Below are 18,390 nucleotides of genomic sequence, written 5' to 3' on the forward strand. Positions count from 1 at the left end.
TGTCCTTTGTGTCCAAAATGAAACGTATTCTCCCCGTACAAGAAACGGGTATTCTGCTAGTCTGTAATAATAACGAACGGAAGTTTCAGATACTCAACTCTTTAATATATTTCTCGCTGCTCAAATTTACTCACTTGTGCATTATATCTGTGTATATGTAAATAAGATCCTCTCTCTTTTTGTTATTCGAAAAATATATAAAGAATAAAGAGGGATTTTACCAGAAATCAGAAAACTAAAAAGTAGAATTAAATCTTGTTGCTTTAAGTATTTTTCCGTTAGCGAAATACATTGTATATACAGTAGGACGTCGATAATCCCAACGTCAAAAATCCGAACACGGTCCCTAGAAGTTTTTTCACATTTTGTCTTAATATATCGCTAGCGACAAACAAACAATAGTGTGTCCGTCAATGTTGTGTGACGTCAGTGTTTTTACAAAAGTTCATTCATACGTATTTGTTTGTCATACATACTTTTATTTTTTTATTTTCTCGTAGGCCTGGAAGTCTTAAGTGTGACTTACAAGATCAGTGTAATTTAGTGTACGAGCAGGTTCTTCAGAAATTTAAGTAGCCTTTCGTACGTACTGTAATTACTTACTGTACATTGTAATTACTGTATGTACTGAATAACCACTGTATCGATAGAAGAACATACCGTACAGTGTATGTAAGCCTAAATGGCGTTTTCTTGGTCATTTTCGAAAATCCGAAGTACATGTGGTCCCAATTAGTTCGGATTTTCGACTTCCTACTGTATATGCTGCAGACATCTTACAGCAAGTAAGATGACTAGCATCAGGCCAAGAAATAGTTTTAAATTCTATTTTCCGGTTTCTGCTAATATTTCCGGACAACTAATTTTTTTCTAATGAATTAAAAATTTCCGGAAATTTTACATAGAACAAGGAAGACATCTCTATAAAATACATGTTTGATTGAATATATTAACTAAAATGATTCTGGTCCCGTTATTTTAACACTTCCTTGCCATCAAGGGGGAACTTCATAAAATTGCTAAAGATAATTTTAATGCGTCTATACTAATTAAGCTACCTAGGATTATATTTTAGTTTCATTTGTAGCCATAACTCCGATCTATCACGGTGCTAACTTTGAAGTGTTTGGATGAGTTATGCACAAAATTTCCCTATTCCAATACAAGACAAAATAGTTTTAATTTTGAAAACATAATATAAGAAAATATTCGAAAATTTCAATTTTACCCAAATTTTTCGTTTATTCCCAGGCCTTCAGAACACTAGTTTGAACACACAGTGCACCGAACACTCCTAACAATGTACCTTCGAAGCCGAGGACCCATTTATGTGCGAATGTAAACACCACGATATCGGCAACTACGACTGAAATGAACACGTGACCATCGCCACTGGACCTTGGCATAGTGGCAGAGCGTTGCATTGTCTGATGAATCCCAATAACTTCATCATGACGATGGGAGGGTGCGAATCCGTCGTATTCCAAGCGAACAGCTCCTTGACACCTGTATTGGGGGACGGAGACAAGCTGGCTGCGGCTTAATTATTATCTGGGGAACATTCACGTGAACATCTATGTGTCTAGTGGAGCTCGAGCAAGGCACCATGACGGCCGAGGCATATCGCATAGTGCTTGCAGACTACGCACATTCCTTCATGACGACCATGTTTCCCAACGGTAATAGCATTTTTCGACAAGATAATGCACCATGGCACAAGGCAGGAGTGTGATTGAGTGGTTCGAGGAGCGCAGGAGCGAGTTCCAAGTGATGTGCTGGTCCCCAACTCGCTGGATCTGAACCCAATCGAACACATCTGGGATGTGATTGAGCATGACGTCAGGGCTCATCGTCCCCCTTCCTGGAATTTACGGGAATTAGGTAATCTGTATGTGCATACGTGGTGTCAACTCTCTCCAGCGCTACCAAGGATCATTGCGTGTATGCCAAGACGTGTCGCTGTTATTATCCGTGCCAAAGGTCAACATACTGACAATTAGGTAGGTAGTCATAATGGTCTGGCTGATATGTGTGTATATTTTAACATATTTTAATTCGTATATTTTGTCTCGACTCGAATTACGAGACGTCTCGACTCGAATTCGAGTCGAGTCGAGACAAACATATTTTCGAGTCGAGACATTTTCTCGAGACGAGTCGAGACAGACATAAATCGCGACTCGTGCGCATCCCTAATAATAATAATAATAATCAAAGCAAAACAAGTGTGGTTGCCTCCCCTCCCCAAATTTTTTCTTGCCTCCTCTCTTTCCCCCCACTGATGACGCTACTGATGTTCTGCGGTAATAACAATATCTCTTATCTTTGTTTTATCACGTTTGGTTTATCTGTATTGATAGTCTGTGGTTCCGTGTGGTGTTTATTGTTTGTTTCCCTTCAAAACAATCGCATCTTGTCGTGAGTTTCACTGCTATACTGCTATGAAGAAGAGCGCAGGAAAAAATACCTGAAAATAATATTGCTAGTGGTAGTAGCAAACTCTTTGTTAAAGATTCTGACTTTCAATTTCTCCCCGTGTAAGTGATGTATATTCATAACAAGTGCATTTTTTTTTTTTTTTTTTAAATATGCTAACTCCCAAGCAACACAAACATTTCAGCATTTTTCGCAAATTGCTAAACCACATACTCAGAAGATATAGGCCTACATGTCAAATTTAATTCTTGTTCCTCTTTAGAGTTTAGTCAGTACTGAGACAAAATAAATTAGTCAAAAAGTATCTTATCTACTTCTTTCGGATTGTAAGTATTGTAATATTGTACTTGATTATTGTTTAGTTTCTTTTTGAGCTTTTTTTTTATAAGCATATTCCAGGAATTCTCTTAAGTGGTTGTCCTTGCTGTGCCCCTGCACCACATTCGATACGACGTCGTGTATTAATAGCATCTATGATTTAAAATAATAAACATTTCCTTTTCCACGACTTAGATCTGACCTTTCCCTTGACTTATGTCTCTCTCTTTTCTGTTGCTATTATTTTTCCCATAAATTTTCGACTGGTCATTGCTCTGAAAGCTAGCATTCCTGCACCAAGGTTAATCCATACTTTTTGACTTCCCTTGGTGTTAGGAATCCTTTTCCATGCGTTATACAGCAAAATATGAGGGACTTATGTGTGAAACGTAATTATTTTTATGTGCAATACGTTTGAGTATGGAGACTTAGACGCCTTGAAAATGAACTTTGCAACACACTAGTGCAGCAAGTTTCTGTGTTCGTTCATGCCTTAAGACGCTCCTTTTCCGCCTCTTTTAAATTCCCTTCCACAGCGAAAGCCTTACATAATCCGCATTACCCGTACATCCCAATCTTCCCTCGTCATCACAAACATTGGAAGTTACGGGTATAAGCCTTCAGGATTAGACCAATGGGAGGTCGGTTGGAGAAAACGTGTAGAGGGAACCCCATTGGGAAATCCCCTCCACCCTGTTTTTCTCTTCTCTCTGTTCCGCGTGCACATAGTAACCATGAGGAAAGCATCCTTGTGCAGAGGAGTCTTCGCGCGTATAAATTTCGAAGAAACCCATTTTCTTAATGCCTAGGGCTTCCTGATCTTCCATTGCGTTCTCGCGGTTGTCGAGGGAAGAGAGGGCGGTGGAATTTCTATCCCCATTCGTCTCTCGTGCGCCTGAGCCAGGCAGGGATGAAAGAAACTTGGAGGAGGAAAGCCAAATTAGTGGAGCCAGCTCCTGCGCGGCAATATTCCCAATCCTCTAATGGCCACCGTTTGGGTCGGGCGGGTATTGGAAAATAAGTGAATAATGGAAGGGACCAATGGCTCCTTTTTTCCTCCTGTTTTTCCCACTACATCCCGAACCTGCTTTCCCGGTCTGTGCCACTGTTGGCATGTGGATACAAAGAAAGGACTAGCAGGTCTCGAGAGACAGCTGGAAAACACACTTTCGCGGAAAAATAAACTTCGCAGCTAGAATAGCTTCTTAGTCTCTCACCTTTCATTGCTGTCTACTGTAAAACAGTGTAAACCAGGGAAATTCTATGTATAAATTGAGATAATACAAAAGCTTGAAAGATGTAAGTTTTTATGTTTTATACATATATTCTGGTTACGGTAATGAGTGACTTACGCAATCTGCTTTGTCAACGCAACTAAAATGTAATAATTAAGAGTGTAAAACTGAATAAATACGTAAACAAATAAGCAAGTAGAACGAGAAGATGTTGATTATGAGGAGTAAAATACTAATTTATATACCGGGATTTAATGCTCTTTTAAACTATAAGAGAACTTGCGAGATATGTCACAAATTAATTAGAAACATATTGATCCAGAGGAGGAAGGTTTAGAATAGGTTTTCATAGTCTTTATCACTAGTTAAAGACATGCTAGTCACTAATCAAAAAATTTATTAGTTTCCATTCGGAACACTTCTTTTCACGCGCTACACACGGAACGAACTGTTACGTGAAAAAACTTGTAGAAAACATTTATTTTTTACCTTTCTACTTGGAGATACCTCGGCAACTTTTCTGTCGCCGTCGCCTCAGTGAGCGGACTCCCATAAGACTCAATGCATTTAGCCAGAGCAACAAGATAGTTGCCCTACAAAATGTTGCCAGTGAGCGGTAGCCCTAAGATAATAACTCTGCTCATAGCAGGGTGGGTAAGTTAAGGATTGGAAGGGGAAGGCCACTCCTGTTAACACACCTGCCCATAGTTAGATAAAGGCAGTTCTTTTTCTTGATCTATATATAAATGTTTTGCGTTTCCTTCAATAGGAAGATCTTTAGAATGACACCTTATCATTTTTTCAAAATTATGCAATTTGGAGTGATTTATTTATTAGCTGCCCAATAAAAGCAGAAGAGAATGTCAAGCGTTTAGTGTTTCAACATCTAGCATTAGCTTGTTGTTATTGATTCATAATTGGAATTTCTCTGTTAGGACTTCCGCTTCGCTTCAAGAATGATTCATCCCATGTCTTGCGAGAAGTTGTAAGAGTACCATAGAGGAACGATTGCGCACTATATTTTTAAGGTCACATATCTCACAAGTTACCTTAGGAACATTCCATACTTTACAGTTCTAACATTATTTTGAGGCTTCGCAAATTCGTTCAATCTGTTCTCTGTTGTTTAAGTAGCTACTAAATAAAGGTGACTTGAAAATTGAGCAATGCAACATGAAAAGTTTGCATTGGACATTTTTGTGAAATACCCGTTAAATGCTCTAGCCAAGTGTACTGTAATTACCGTTTGGTTGTTTAACTGTGGTTTTATAAACAAATTTTCTCAGTAACATTTGATGTTACTGTTTGGAAACCATACTGATTTCTGAATAGGATTCAGTTTTATTATTTTTTCCTCTTGAAATACGCTCAGGCTTGAGAATATTTTCAATCACTATATGTCCTGTTTATTGCAATTAACTTGGAAATGTTTCATAAACTACAGTACTATGTGAATACTGTAATTTGGGGATGTTCACGCTCTAAGCCACTGATAGAAAACAACTTACGTGACTAACCTTATAGCTTAATTTTAATATTCGTAAATTGCAGTTGTATACAATATCAATTATTGTTTCTTTCAGTTCTTAGTCTCCGGAATACGCAAGAGGAGGAACCCCCGGACCCGCAGCTGATGCGACTGGACAACATGTTAATAGCAGAAGGTGTCGCTGGCCCTGAAAAAGGTGGAGGGGCAGGAGCGGCAGCGAATGCGTCTGCAGCAGCGTCGGGCGGGCCGGGACAGCCAGACAATGCCATCGAACACTCGGACTATCGTGCCAAGTTGGCTCAAATTCGGCAAATATACCACCAAGAGCTAGAGAAATATGAACAGGTAAGTACAAATTTTTCTTTGTTCTTTTTTAACTATGGCAGATAAAGACATTCCTTTCAATATCTAAATGCGTTTAAGTAACTACTCTGCTATGTTCGCATTATTCGTAATGACGCACCATCTAAGTTCTACAGTGGAATAACTTAAAATAGCATTATGTAGGTGCAAGAAGCTTCGCTATACATATTGGTAAGAAACATCGGATTGCGGGTGATGATGATGATTGGTCTGGTATCACCAAGAATGGCTGCCTTCAGGGTAAAAGTGAAAATGTTGCTGACAGCACTAACAACACACAAGTTTTGCCGATTTCTAACCAGGGCAAGATATTAATATCACGAGGTTTTTCTACACATATTTTAAGACGTGTTCCACAAGGCACTCGATCAACGGTATATAATGCACTCACAGAGGTGTTAAATCAAATAATTTCAAATGGTGGATCAGCCTATGTCTATTTCAATTTGTTGCTTTAAGTGCACCCAAACAATGAGATCAAGTTAAGAATCTGTCATGTTGGGTGAAGCAACGAGTTCGCCTCTGGTGCAGTATCGATCATGATGTCTTAGCCTGGCCTTCAACAAAGATAAAAAAATTCGATCAAACCAGAAATTTTGCAATTTGAAAATTATATAGAATATACTTGCCGATGGTTACATTCTTGGAGCAGTCTGTCTTTTAATTTCTAGTGATATGGTTGCGGCTTCGGACTCCTGTGCGTTGGAGACCTTGTTGGAGAAACATCCAGCCCACCCTGGAAACCGAATCTTCCTGATGATAATACTGTATTCAAAGAAGTTCAAGAGTATTGAAGTTTAAAACACAATTAACTCCTTTCCGTCAGGCAGCGCGGGAGGTCTAGATGGGTCTCGTCCTTCAATTCTTAAAGATCTTCTTTCTTGTCAAGTACTGGAATTGAAGAAAAAAAACCTCAAAATCCTTGTGTGATTATTTACTTTAATCATTTGTGGAAAAGTGCCAATGGAAGTTCCCAGTTTTTCGGTGCTAAACTTACAGCGCCGAGAAAAAAGGTATTCAGCCCATAGCAGTTGGGAATATTTGGCACAGAATATCAGAAAAATGTATGCCTTAGAATACGTGAGCAGGTTAAGATTTTTTTTTTTTTTTTTAATTCCTCCATCAGCTTTGAGTTTGGTACCGAGACAGCTGTTCACGCAACTTGGGTTTATTTCTCTTCTCTTCACAGTGCTTATTAAGGCGGTCGTCAAGTTGGATTTTCGTAATGCATTTAATGAGCTTCGCCGGGATACTATGCTTGCTGCAGTGCTGAATTATTTTCCATCAATTTATCCGTATGTTCATCAATGCTATGCAATGATCCGTTTTTCGACGGTTTTTTCTGAGAGGTGTACGACAAGGTGATCTGGGCCCAGCACTTTTCGCTATAACTATTTATTCTTTAGTTAAATCACTGGACACCGAACTAAACATTTGGTACTTAGATGATGGAACAATTGATGGTGAACCTGTGGTGGTTTTTACATCCTTAATACAAATAAATGAGAAGGAATCTGCTCTTGGCTTACGACTTAACTTTTCTAAATGCGAGGTTAGTTGTTTTGGGTTAGATGAAACCACATTCGACGAAATCTTTAGAAGATTTAACCTTTTCAGGACGGGCAGGGATTTCAAGAAAATCGTAGACCTTTACTTTGGCGGCCCTAGCACCCCTCCTAATTCTTCCATGGGTATGAATTATACCTTGTTGGAAAGCTTATGAAACAAAGATTCTAGTAAGATAACCTTTGGGGCTACCGTACCCAACCCGTAGAAGAAGAAGAAGAAAGAAAAAGTGAAAAAAATATTTTTTCGAAATTTGTGAGAGTCTGGCAACACTGTTTCTAGTCGTACGCTAGAAAAAAATATTCTGACCTGTAGGCCAGACATTGGTAATAATTATAGCAAAAAATGAAGGGCAAAGGTACAATAGCTAGGTAAATAAAAATCGGAAGATAGAATCTAAGTGAACCATCCTGTTCCTATTTTCCCGAGAAATTTTCGTCTATCCTTACGTTGGCAGGCTTGGCGACGCCCCTAAATGTCACACATAAACAAACCATACCTCGTTGGAAACCTTATAGAACAGACATTTCAGCAAAGTAACTTTCATGTCTCTCGGACCAAATTAGTAAAAGAAGACTAAAATCATTTTTTTTTTCAAAAATACAATTCTTCAGATTTTGTCAGACTGTGGCAACGCTGTTATATACCGTACGCAAGCAAAAAAAAAAAAAAAAAAAAATCTCAGATTTACGCCAGACACTGGAGACAATGATATCAAAAATGAAGGTTTTAGATTCAATAGAAATGGAGGGAAAAATTCTGAACACCGAGCCTACGTGAATCATCCTGTATTTTTTCGATAGATTGTGGTATACTTTAACATTGGCAGGCTTGGCCACGCTCCTAATTGTCACAAACATATTAGCTATACCTCGTTGGAATCCGTATAACACACACATTCCAACAAGGCAAGTCAAAATTTTTGCGAAAAAATCTATTTTTTCCAAATTTGTCCGACTATGGCAACACTGGTATTTGTCGTACGCAAGAAAAAAAAATTCTTACATTTACGCCAGACATTGGGAAAAATGGTATAAAAAAATGAAGGATTTAGGTACAATAGGAATGGAGGAAAAAATTCGGAACCCCGAACCTACGCGAATCATCCTGTATTTTGTTCGATAGATTGTGGTATACGCTAACATTGGCAAGTCTGGTGATGCCCCTAATTGTCACAAGCATATTAGCTATACCTCGTTGGAATCCGTATAACACACACATTCCAACAAGGCAAGTTTCGTGTCTCTTGTGCTAAATTAGTAAAAGAAGAAGAAGACAAAAATGAAAATTTTGGGTGGAAAATCAAGTTTTTCGAAATTTGTCGGACTATGGCAACACTGTTGTTTGTCGTATGCAAGAAAAATAATTCTCACATTTACCCCCGTTATTGTGAACAATTGTGCAAAAAATAAACCGTGTAAGTGCAGTAGGAATGCAGAAAAATTCTATCTTACTAACGGCAGAGAATAAACTCGCATTGGTTCACCTAACATTGTTCGTCGAAAGATCATTGCTTTTCTTTCGTTTTGCTTCGGCAGGAAGATTTTGGAGTTGAAAGAAATGTATTGCATATTTACGACCCTTAGGTTCAACTGATAACTATAGCTGACCTTGATCAGGCTAAAAATAAAACGGTGCGTTCTGAGGTGATAACTGTTTTCCTTTCTCTCTCTCTCTCTCTCTCTCTCTCTCTCTCTCTCTGTGTGTGTGTGTGTGTGTGTGTGTGTGTGTGTGTGTGTGTGTCTGTCTGTCTGTCTGTCTCCAATAAGTTACCTTGTTGGAATGTCTGTTCTATAAGATTTTCAACGAGGTATGGTTTGTGTGTCTGTGATAATTAGGAATGTCGCTAGGGCTGTCAACGTTAGAGTACATTACAGTGGATATTGAATAATATACAGGATGTGTCACGTAGGTGTGGGGTTCCGAATTTCTTTCTCCATTCGTATTGAACCGACGGGTTTGACTTTTGTGTATCATTGTCCCAAATATCTGTCGTAAATGTTTTTTTTTTTTCTTGCGTACGATGAATAACAATGTTGCCAGAGTTCCTCAAATTTGAAATATTTTTTTTGTCTTTATAAGAAAATATACAATAAGAAAAAGGGTAAATTCAATACCCCTCCTATTCACCCCTCTCAAGCCCAAAAGTCATGGACTGGGTATGGCTAGTAAGTATGTTCATTTGTCTCTATGGATGCCATTTTTTATCCTTGTAGCTCCATCAGGGGGGTACCTCCCCCAAATTCTGAAGGGAGAGAGGGAAAGCTATAAACACCCAACTTTGCCCCCCTCCCCCTTCACGGCGGGACCCACTACATGAATGAGATACACAGGATTAAAAAGTTCCATCCTTTCTAAAGAGATACATACCAAAATCATATCTCTAGGTTAATTAGGAGCTGAGCTAGAGAGGGTTGAATTGCTGGCTCAAGGGTTGAGCCGTTCGTCCTGAAAAGGTTAATCATCTTGTCAGTGACTCCGCTTTTGTTTTCCCCGAACACTATATACTTTTTCTGTACGAATGCCAGAAACTGATAATCGGTAGTTATTAATTGGAGTCCCAGAAGTTTGCGATAAGTTTTAGCTTTAATTTTCCTTGTATACGCTCTGATATGGAGGTACGGCGACCACTCAAACTTCTCCTAGTTTTATTTATAGGTTTTAAAAATTGTAATTTCGGTCCTCGGCCTCTTATAAACAGTCCAAATATGACATGGTCAACACCTAAGATACGCTGCTGTAGACAGTGTGCAAAATGACGAAGTTTTGGCATTTCTTGTTCAATATCTACTAACTAAAGAAAAATATGTCAGTACTCTCAATGCAAAATGCAATCATCCAAACGATATTAAGGTAATTTTTTGTTATAGTGGAATAATCACATATGTAGCTGACAGTGTTAAAGCATAGAAAAACTGAAATGGCATGCAATTGAGACGATAAATCAAAATCGGAGAAGCTACTCAAATTGGAGTTCAGTGGACTGCTTCACGTTTCAGTAAAACGGCACTGTCTGTTGAATGTCAGTCGTTGAGTAATTGCATGTTGGAATTTCCTAAACTTGACTGAAACAGAGATCAAATTGGAGTTATCTGGCTAACATGTCATTGAAGTTGTACTAATCAAAATTAAGAAGTAAGCTGAACAGCTTCCAACTCTGTTTTTTACTGTCAATCTGCCAAAGCTTGCAGAATTCAACAAAACTTGATATTGTTTAAAAAGTGCGTGCGTACATTCTGTCTACTTTGGTTTAACACCTTTGAGTGCTATTTCCGTATTTTTACGGAGTAACTGATCTTTTTGTAGACTGTGGATTCCGTATTTATACGTGATTTGATTCAAAATGTATTTCAATGGTTTTGCTCCTGCAATTTTGAAATATTTCTTGGGCTTCGTAATTCGGAATTTCGTCAATAGATGGTGTGAAGATCCTAATTAATAGCTTATTACTGTCGGAGTTCAAAAACTATGTGCTTATTGTTTGACCGTCAAAATGGCGAGAAAGATCCTGTCTGACGATGCAATACGCTTCAGTTTAGAAGGGGAATTGAACGACACTGATGATAATTTGCTAGAAGGAGAGTTGTTATTGGACGATTGTAAGAATGATCCAGACTATGTAGCAGCAGAAACATGAGATATGTAACATACAAAGGGTATATAACATATTTCGTAAATTTTTTATTTGTTGTGAATTTCAAGTAAATTTTGAAGTTTCCAACATACTCATATTACTGGAATACAGAATATTATATATCAGAATAAAAAACAAGCTCTAAACTTTCAAACGGTGCATGTTGTACTATTTTAGCTTTTTTAGATTTTGAAATATAATTTTTTAAAAGGTTGCAAAACGCGTAGCATTCTTAGAAAAGCCTGCACTTCAGAGCCCAGCACTCAGTGTTAAATGTCAGGACGTCTAGAAGTGTGCTATTTTGCAGATTGGGACAAGAAAACGGCTGGTGCAAAGGCAGGAATATAGTCCCAGCCATTGTGTTAACTGTATAGGTGATCATCCTGTGAGTAAAAATTAGGGTAGTTTACTTAATAGTAAAAATAAAAATTTGAGAGTTTCTTAAAAACGGCTCTATGTAGTGTCATTTTTATGGGGAAAACTCGAGAAGTGGTAGTTTATTCTTGGGGGCGAGTTTTCTTTCAGACGATTTTTTTCAAAAACGTCTCAGGCGACTTGTTCCTATTTCATAGATACAAGTATTTCATTAATAACATGACAATATGAAATCTCATTTGTCCTGAAAAAATGTGAGAGAGGTAGTTTATTCTTAGGGAGCATTTTTTTTTCGGACGATTTTTTAAATAACGAGTCGTGCCATTTTGTTCGTATTTCATAAATAAATATTTTATTAATAAGCTTATCATATTGTGTAAATTATTCCTTACAAAAAAAAAATCATAAGAGATAGTTTACTCTTGGGGATGAGTTTCGTTTCAGACTTTCTCTAAAACTAAACTGGCAATTTTGGCCATATTTCATAAATATATATTTCATTATAATTCTTATCATGATGCATAAATCACTTCCATGAGAATTCCAAAGGAATAGTTTACTCGTGGGATAAGTGTTTTCTTTCACAGTCTTGTAAAATACCACTCATGCGATTTTATTTTTTTTATAAATAAATATTTCATTAATAATACTGACATATGACCTAGGTTACTAGTTATGGAAAATCTATAAGGGGTAGTTTACTTTTGGGTATGAGTTTTCTTTCAGTAAACTTTCCGAAACGTCTTAGAATGTTGTTCGTATTCCACAAGAAAATGTTTTGTTAATAACTGTAGCACATGATTTAGTTTGAAGAATTGGAGCGAGAACGTTCAGTGCGGTGGCCCATACCTTTTATTAAAGTTTTTCTCTTGTGTGTTATGTTTTTATCGATTTTTATTATTTTTGATAGCTTTTCAAAAAAGAAAAATAATACTACTATCTTATATGTGTCCATCTAGGTTTTATTCGCATTTCTCTTTTAGGTTATTGTATGTTGACGCTTTGACGGTCCTATAAGAAGTAGTATATGCTACAGCTGGTCTTTCCGTGACGGAGACATTAACGATCCCATTATACCCTAGTCAGTTAAAAGACTGTAGTGGTAGTTCGTATCCAATTTAAATAATAGGTCTTATCTCATGTAATCTTAAGAGTTGCAGAAGTACGTCGAACTCCAATCAGCCAGTTCTTTCAGAAAATTATTTGTGGATCGTAATTTTAAGAAAAACATAATTTAAAAAGTAGTTACACTAGTTAGCATGCGTTTTGTCTTTAATAACCTGTCGATGTGGTTACGGTTTCATTTATCTTCTTCGGTGATAGTGTCCATAGGTTCTGATTTTGTCATTAATGTGCTGTTTTTAGCACACACAGCACACAACCAGTAAATCACCCATTGTTTTAATGTAGGTGTTTTGCTTGTTTTTAGTATTAGATACGGTAATTACAGCAGAGTAATCTGTATTATAGGGAAGGGTTATTATTGTTTTGAGTGCGTATGTGCATATTTACAGTAGTAGGTATAATAATTATAGCAGATTAATATATTTATTACTGATGTTTTCACAAACTGTGCATAATATGTTTATTACTGATGTTTTCACACATTGTACAATTCATTCATTCATTTTCGTCTTATTTGTTACTCAAACTTTAGGATTTGCTTTACCTTGACGTAGCGCTACAAGTTGAGTTTGACTGAGACATTGTTTTCACCGTCATTCACTATGCGTAACAGTCTAAATGTCTCATGAGACAATTTTAATCGATTGCAGCCAATCTTGTTCTGGTTTCAGCCTGTAAGTAGGAAGATGGCCCCAGCGGTCCCTTTCAATTATCTGCTGTGCGACACCTGTCTTTAAAGATTAATAAGATGAGGGCTTTCGAAGGCGGGGTTCTGTAATAAGTTATAAAAGCCACATACTAACAAGTGGGAGCTAGAGACAGTGTTTTATCTTCCAAAATAATGTTGAAGTTCAAAAAGAGGCGGGTTTTAAGACTTAGTCGACGTTACCAGTAACTTCGAGCGACAACCAGTTTTTGAATAATAGAGGATGCCCGGCGCCGTCAAATATGAATGTTTCATGACTAGCAGCCTCTCGTGTGCTGTGCACAAGGGGGAAGAATCGTGTCTTGAGATCTGTAAATTGAAGGAACTTGGCTGGTTCATGTGAAAAGCCAGAAGGCGTTTCAAAAGGCGCATTGTGAATGCAAAGGAAGACCGCAGTACAAACTTCCTTGACCTCATGGGAATCGAAGCTCGTGTATTTTTTTCGCGGTTTTTTCTCCGTTGTGCTGTAGTCTATAAATATACATTTATTCCAAATGACTATTTAGACTTTCATAATTATGCTCTGTCTATATAAAATATTATATATTTATCAACTTAATGGAGACCTGAAAAAAAGTTCAACTATTACACCAGTCTGTATGCAGTGCATCAGTGAGTTCCGTAAAAGAAGATGGAGGCTTTAGTCTGCATCGGATTCGTATCTCCAAAACGGACCGTAGATGTTCAACTATGTTCAGGTCTCGGGATTTACCGGGACGAGGGAGTTGCTGTTCCTCAAACCACACCGCAACAGCTTCAGCTATGTGATTGGTCGCGTTTTCGTCCTGGAAATGGCGTCATTGCTTGGTAACCTCTGGACTGGTTGTACAGTCAGACACTTTAGAACCTGAAGGTTGGATATATATATATATATATATATATATATATATATAAGAAATTGTAGCTTTTTCCAGTAGCAGAATAGTTTCACTCACTGTTTGTCTGATACTTGGACAACTAACATGACAGCAAGTACATGCCCGAAAATATAATATGCCAGGATATTTCTTTGGAGCAAGAAAGTATTGTCAGATAAAATAATCATTTAGAGAACCAATCACGAGATATGCAGAAATTCCATTCACGTTAAGTTCTAAGAGATTAATGCAAATAAAAGGAAAATAATACTATGCATCATACAGAGACCGAAAAAGTATAAAAAGCGAAACAAAATGAGAAAAGAAGAAAATATGAAAGGAAAACAGCGAAAGACATGGGAATAAATGAAATTTTAACGCTTCATGTAAACAGTGTTTGCGTCTTTCCCCCTACCTCCGGTCGCAGGTTTTTCTCGCTTTATGGAATAAATCTCTTTCAGTATCAGTCGCAAACCCATGATTTACAATGTTTAATTCCTTGAAAAAAAGTAACAGTAAATCCAAGCTGGGAATCGAACACGGGAACTGTAGAACGACAGGCGCGTACGCTATCCACTTAGCTACACAGGCCGCATCAAGCCTGTTCTTGAATCATGCATTACACCCGCTACTATCAAACATGTTGTTAAATCAGCCATTGTCCGCGAGTTACCTCAGTCCTATTTGAAGTTTGAATTTTATTTACGGCCTTTGGCCATCTACGGCGAACAGGCCCCTTGTTTTCATTAAAAGCATTTGTTCTGTAGATTAAAATCAAGAATGAATTAATCTATACTCTTAGGAGCTTACTGGTACACCACCCCCCATATATATATATATATATATATATATATATATATATATATATATATATATATATATATATATATATATATATATATATATATATATATATATATATATATATACAGGGTGTTTCAGATAAAACGTCCAGTGCTTATAAATCCGAAACGGCTGAGAATACAAAGATGTAACAAAAACTGAGATAGGATAATGTTATAGGGCGAATCACATGGTGTTATTGTGGTGACTCCCAGGGGCCAACTTCAAATTTTCAAATGGGAACACGTATTGAATCATACTTCATTCAATAGTACTTGAAAAACGAAACAACTTTTGTAGGAAACCATTTTCGATTTGGGCCACCGTTTTCAAAATGGCCGCAAAAAGTGGGTTCTGTATCAGATAAAACGTCTAGTGCTTATAGGCCTAAATCAGAAAAGGCTGATAATAGAGAGATGAAACAAAAACTGAGATAGAAACGATGATAAAGCATATCAAGTGGTGTTGTTGTGGTGACCCTCAGGAAACTCAGTGAAGGGGGCCTAGGTGCCAACTTCAAACTGATACAGGACTTTTTGCGGCCATTTTGAAAACGGTGCCCCAAATCGAAAATTGTTTCCTACAAAAGTTGTTTCGTTTTTCAAGTACTATTGAATGAGGTATGAATCAATACATGTTCCTATTTGAAAATTTGAAGTTGGCCCCTGGGCCTCCTTGAAGGAGGGCCCTGGGAGTCACCACAACAACACCATGTGATGCGCCCTATGACCTTTTCCTATCTCAGTTTTTGTTTCATCTTTTTATTCTCAACCGGTTCGGATTTATAAGCACTGGACGTTTTATCTGAAACACACTATATATATACACAGGTTTTAGACAAAAAAAAAAAAATCTAAAACGTTTGCAAGTGTGAAAATCATACCTAGTATGGTGTGGGGCCTCCTTTTGCGTCCAAAACAGCTTGGATCCAACTTGGAATGGACGTATACAGCTCCTGAATCGTGGTGTGTGGAATTTTGTACCATTGCATTGTTCCTCCAAAACATGCTCCAGTTTCTTAAGAGATGCTGGTGGAAGGTAATGAGACCGAACACGCCTTTCTAACTCAGACCACAATGGCTCAATGGTGTTCAGGTCTGGTGATTGTGGGACCCAGGGGAGGTGTGATAGCTACTGGTCATGCTCCTCAAACCATGATTTCACAGTTTTTGCAGCGTGGCAGGGTGCCAAATCATCTTGGTAAATGCTATCACTATCAGGGAACAATATTTGGGCCATGGGTAGAACCTGGTCCCCCAAAATGGCCTCATACGCCTTAGCATTCATCATCCCATGCAGGGCTATGATGGGACCTGCGGAAGACCACGTTATCACTGCCCATACTGTAACAGACCCAGTACCCATGCTGTACCGTTGGGACCAGACAGCTTCTATCATAGGCCTGCGACGGTGTTCTCCATACGTAAACACGACCGGTTGTTGGAAACAAGATTCATCGGACCACCTTACGTGTTTCCACTGCTCATGAGTCAACGCTTTGTGGTCCTTGCACCACTGGATACGCCTCTTCGCATTTATTGCTGTGACCAGGGGTTTGGCGATAGCGGCCCTGTCATGAATTTGCATTTTATGAAGTTCCCGTCGCACCGTTTTCGATGAAACCGGGTTCTGTAGGCCGAAATTGAGTTCAGACGTGATTTTCATTGCAGTGGTCTTCTTTTTAGCTGCTACAATCCGTTTTAATGCCCTCAGGATTGTCTTTCGACCACTGTTGTGCTTTGCAGACGTCGTTTGCCCATGAATTATGTATGCCCTCGTGACATTAGACACAGTGCCTTTCGATACCCCCACAGTGTTCGCCACTGTTGCCACAAGCTCCAACCAGACGGGCACCAACAATCATATCTCTTTGGAAGTCTGTCAGGTCGCCCATTTTACCGCACCACTTTCACACCACGACACTCACAGGTGAACTGGTTACTGCTGACGGAAGAGGAAGGTCCGTCCTGTACGAAGTGTCGGACAGAACTATATATCGGATTGATTAATGATTAAAATAGTTTTGCGTAAATTTACGAAATGGGTCTTGAAGGAAGTCGTCGCAACAGTAACGACATCTCGTAGCGTTGTTAAGCTTCAAAACCAAAAGTTACAAATTCTGCCGTGGGTAAGTCGATAAGATGTCTGCTTCTTGAGCAACCCTGGTTCAAATCTCGGCATCTTCACTTTGATTTTTATTTTTTTCAAAATACATTTCTTTATGTTTGTAATTGTTATTAATAATTGCTTTATTGCATTTTTTGTAGATTAACTTAAATTAGTGGAGGTTAAGTAAAGTCAAGAAGGTTAAGATGAATATATGACTGCTTTATCCGCGTCTGCAGTCCAGAGATGGAGTGAGTCATTGGTTCAATTATATCAAGATTTGTAAGTCGGTCGTGGGGTAGCAGGGTGTGACTCACTGCGACACACAACCCACCGTGCCCCATTCTGACCGACGCTGACCAACACCACAGGTGGTGTTGCGCTGACCCACCGATCCAACCGACCCATTCTGCTCAGTGCATTGTATCTAGGTAGACAGCTTCTGAGCCCTGATGAATTTGTCTACATTTTATTTTCAAGGCCTTGCTTTTTCTTCTGTTTTCACTTGTTTCTATTAAAGAAAGAACTTCAGGCACTCTTACAGAACTTCAGGCAATCTATATATATAAAAGAGAACGCACAAAATCCTTTGTCCGCTCATCACGCTAATACGGCTGAACCGATTTCTTTCATTTTTGGGGGGTTGTTAGGATTTGGACCCTAGATGGTTTTTATCATATCACTTTAATTTTCAATTACCAGTGTCTTGAGATAATTGACCAATCAGGTGTCCATACGTACAAAAAATCCTTTCTCCGCTCATCACGCTAATACGGCTGAACCGATTTCTTTCATTTTTGGGGGGTTGTTAGGATGTGGACCCTAGATGGTTTTTATCATATCACTTTAATTTTCAATTACCAGTGTCTTGAGATAATTGACCATTCAGGTGTCCATACGTACAAATCCTTTGTTATTAGTTCATCATAGGTATAAAAATAAACGTATTTATATGCAACCCGCATGACCCTGTGACTCGGCGGGTTAACATAACTGACAGGCGCTATAAATCACTTGAAAGCGAAAAAGTAAAAATTATCTAACAAGTAACAAAGTTTATTGCGTTCCGGGGTGACCGCAGCGAAGCGGGGTGAACGCTGCTAGTTGACCATATTTGCAATTGTAATAATAATAGTAGGACTTACTTCTTGACTTTCCAGACACAGCCTGAGAGTTTCTAGAGGGGCTAACTACTGGAAAAATGTTTTGAATCACCTATAATGTATGAATTATTATATTTAAAAAAATGAATATAAGTATATGTGTGAGATCATCATCATCATATTGCAAAGTCAACTGAAATAACATTTGGCATATACATAGTTGGGCCCTAATCT

General features: G+C 38.2%; 1 protein-coding gene across 12 annotated transcripts in view; it reads left to right on the forward strand.

Annotated features, from left to right (window-relative positions):
• exd (PBX homeobox extradenticle) overlaps positions 1-18,390 on the forward strand; it is a 1,150,921-nt gene that overhangs the window by 716,640 nt on the left and 415,891 nt on the right. For all 12 annotated transcript variants that reach the window (XM_081765552.1, XM_081765556.1, XM_081765551.1 and 9 more), the window contains one exon: positions 5,573-5,823. In XM_081765552.1, the coding sequence (XP_081621678.1) occupies positions 5,573-5,823 (251 nt within the window). The remainder of the gene's footprint in view (positions 1-5,572; positions 5,824-18,390) is intronic.

The sequence above is a fragment of the Thermobia domestica genome, chromosome 7 (genome assembly GCF_964235325.1).
Source record: "Thermobia domestica chromosome 7, izTheDome1.hap1.1, whole genome shotgun sequence".
Lineage (NCBI taxonomy): Eukaryota > Metazoa > Arthropoda > Insecta > Zygentoma > Lepismatidae > Thermobia > Thermobia domestica.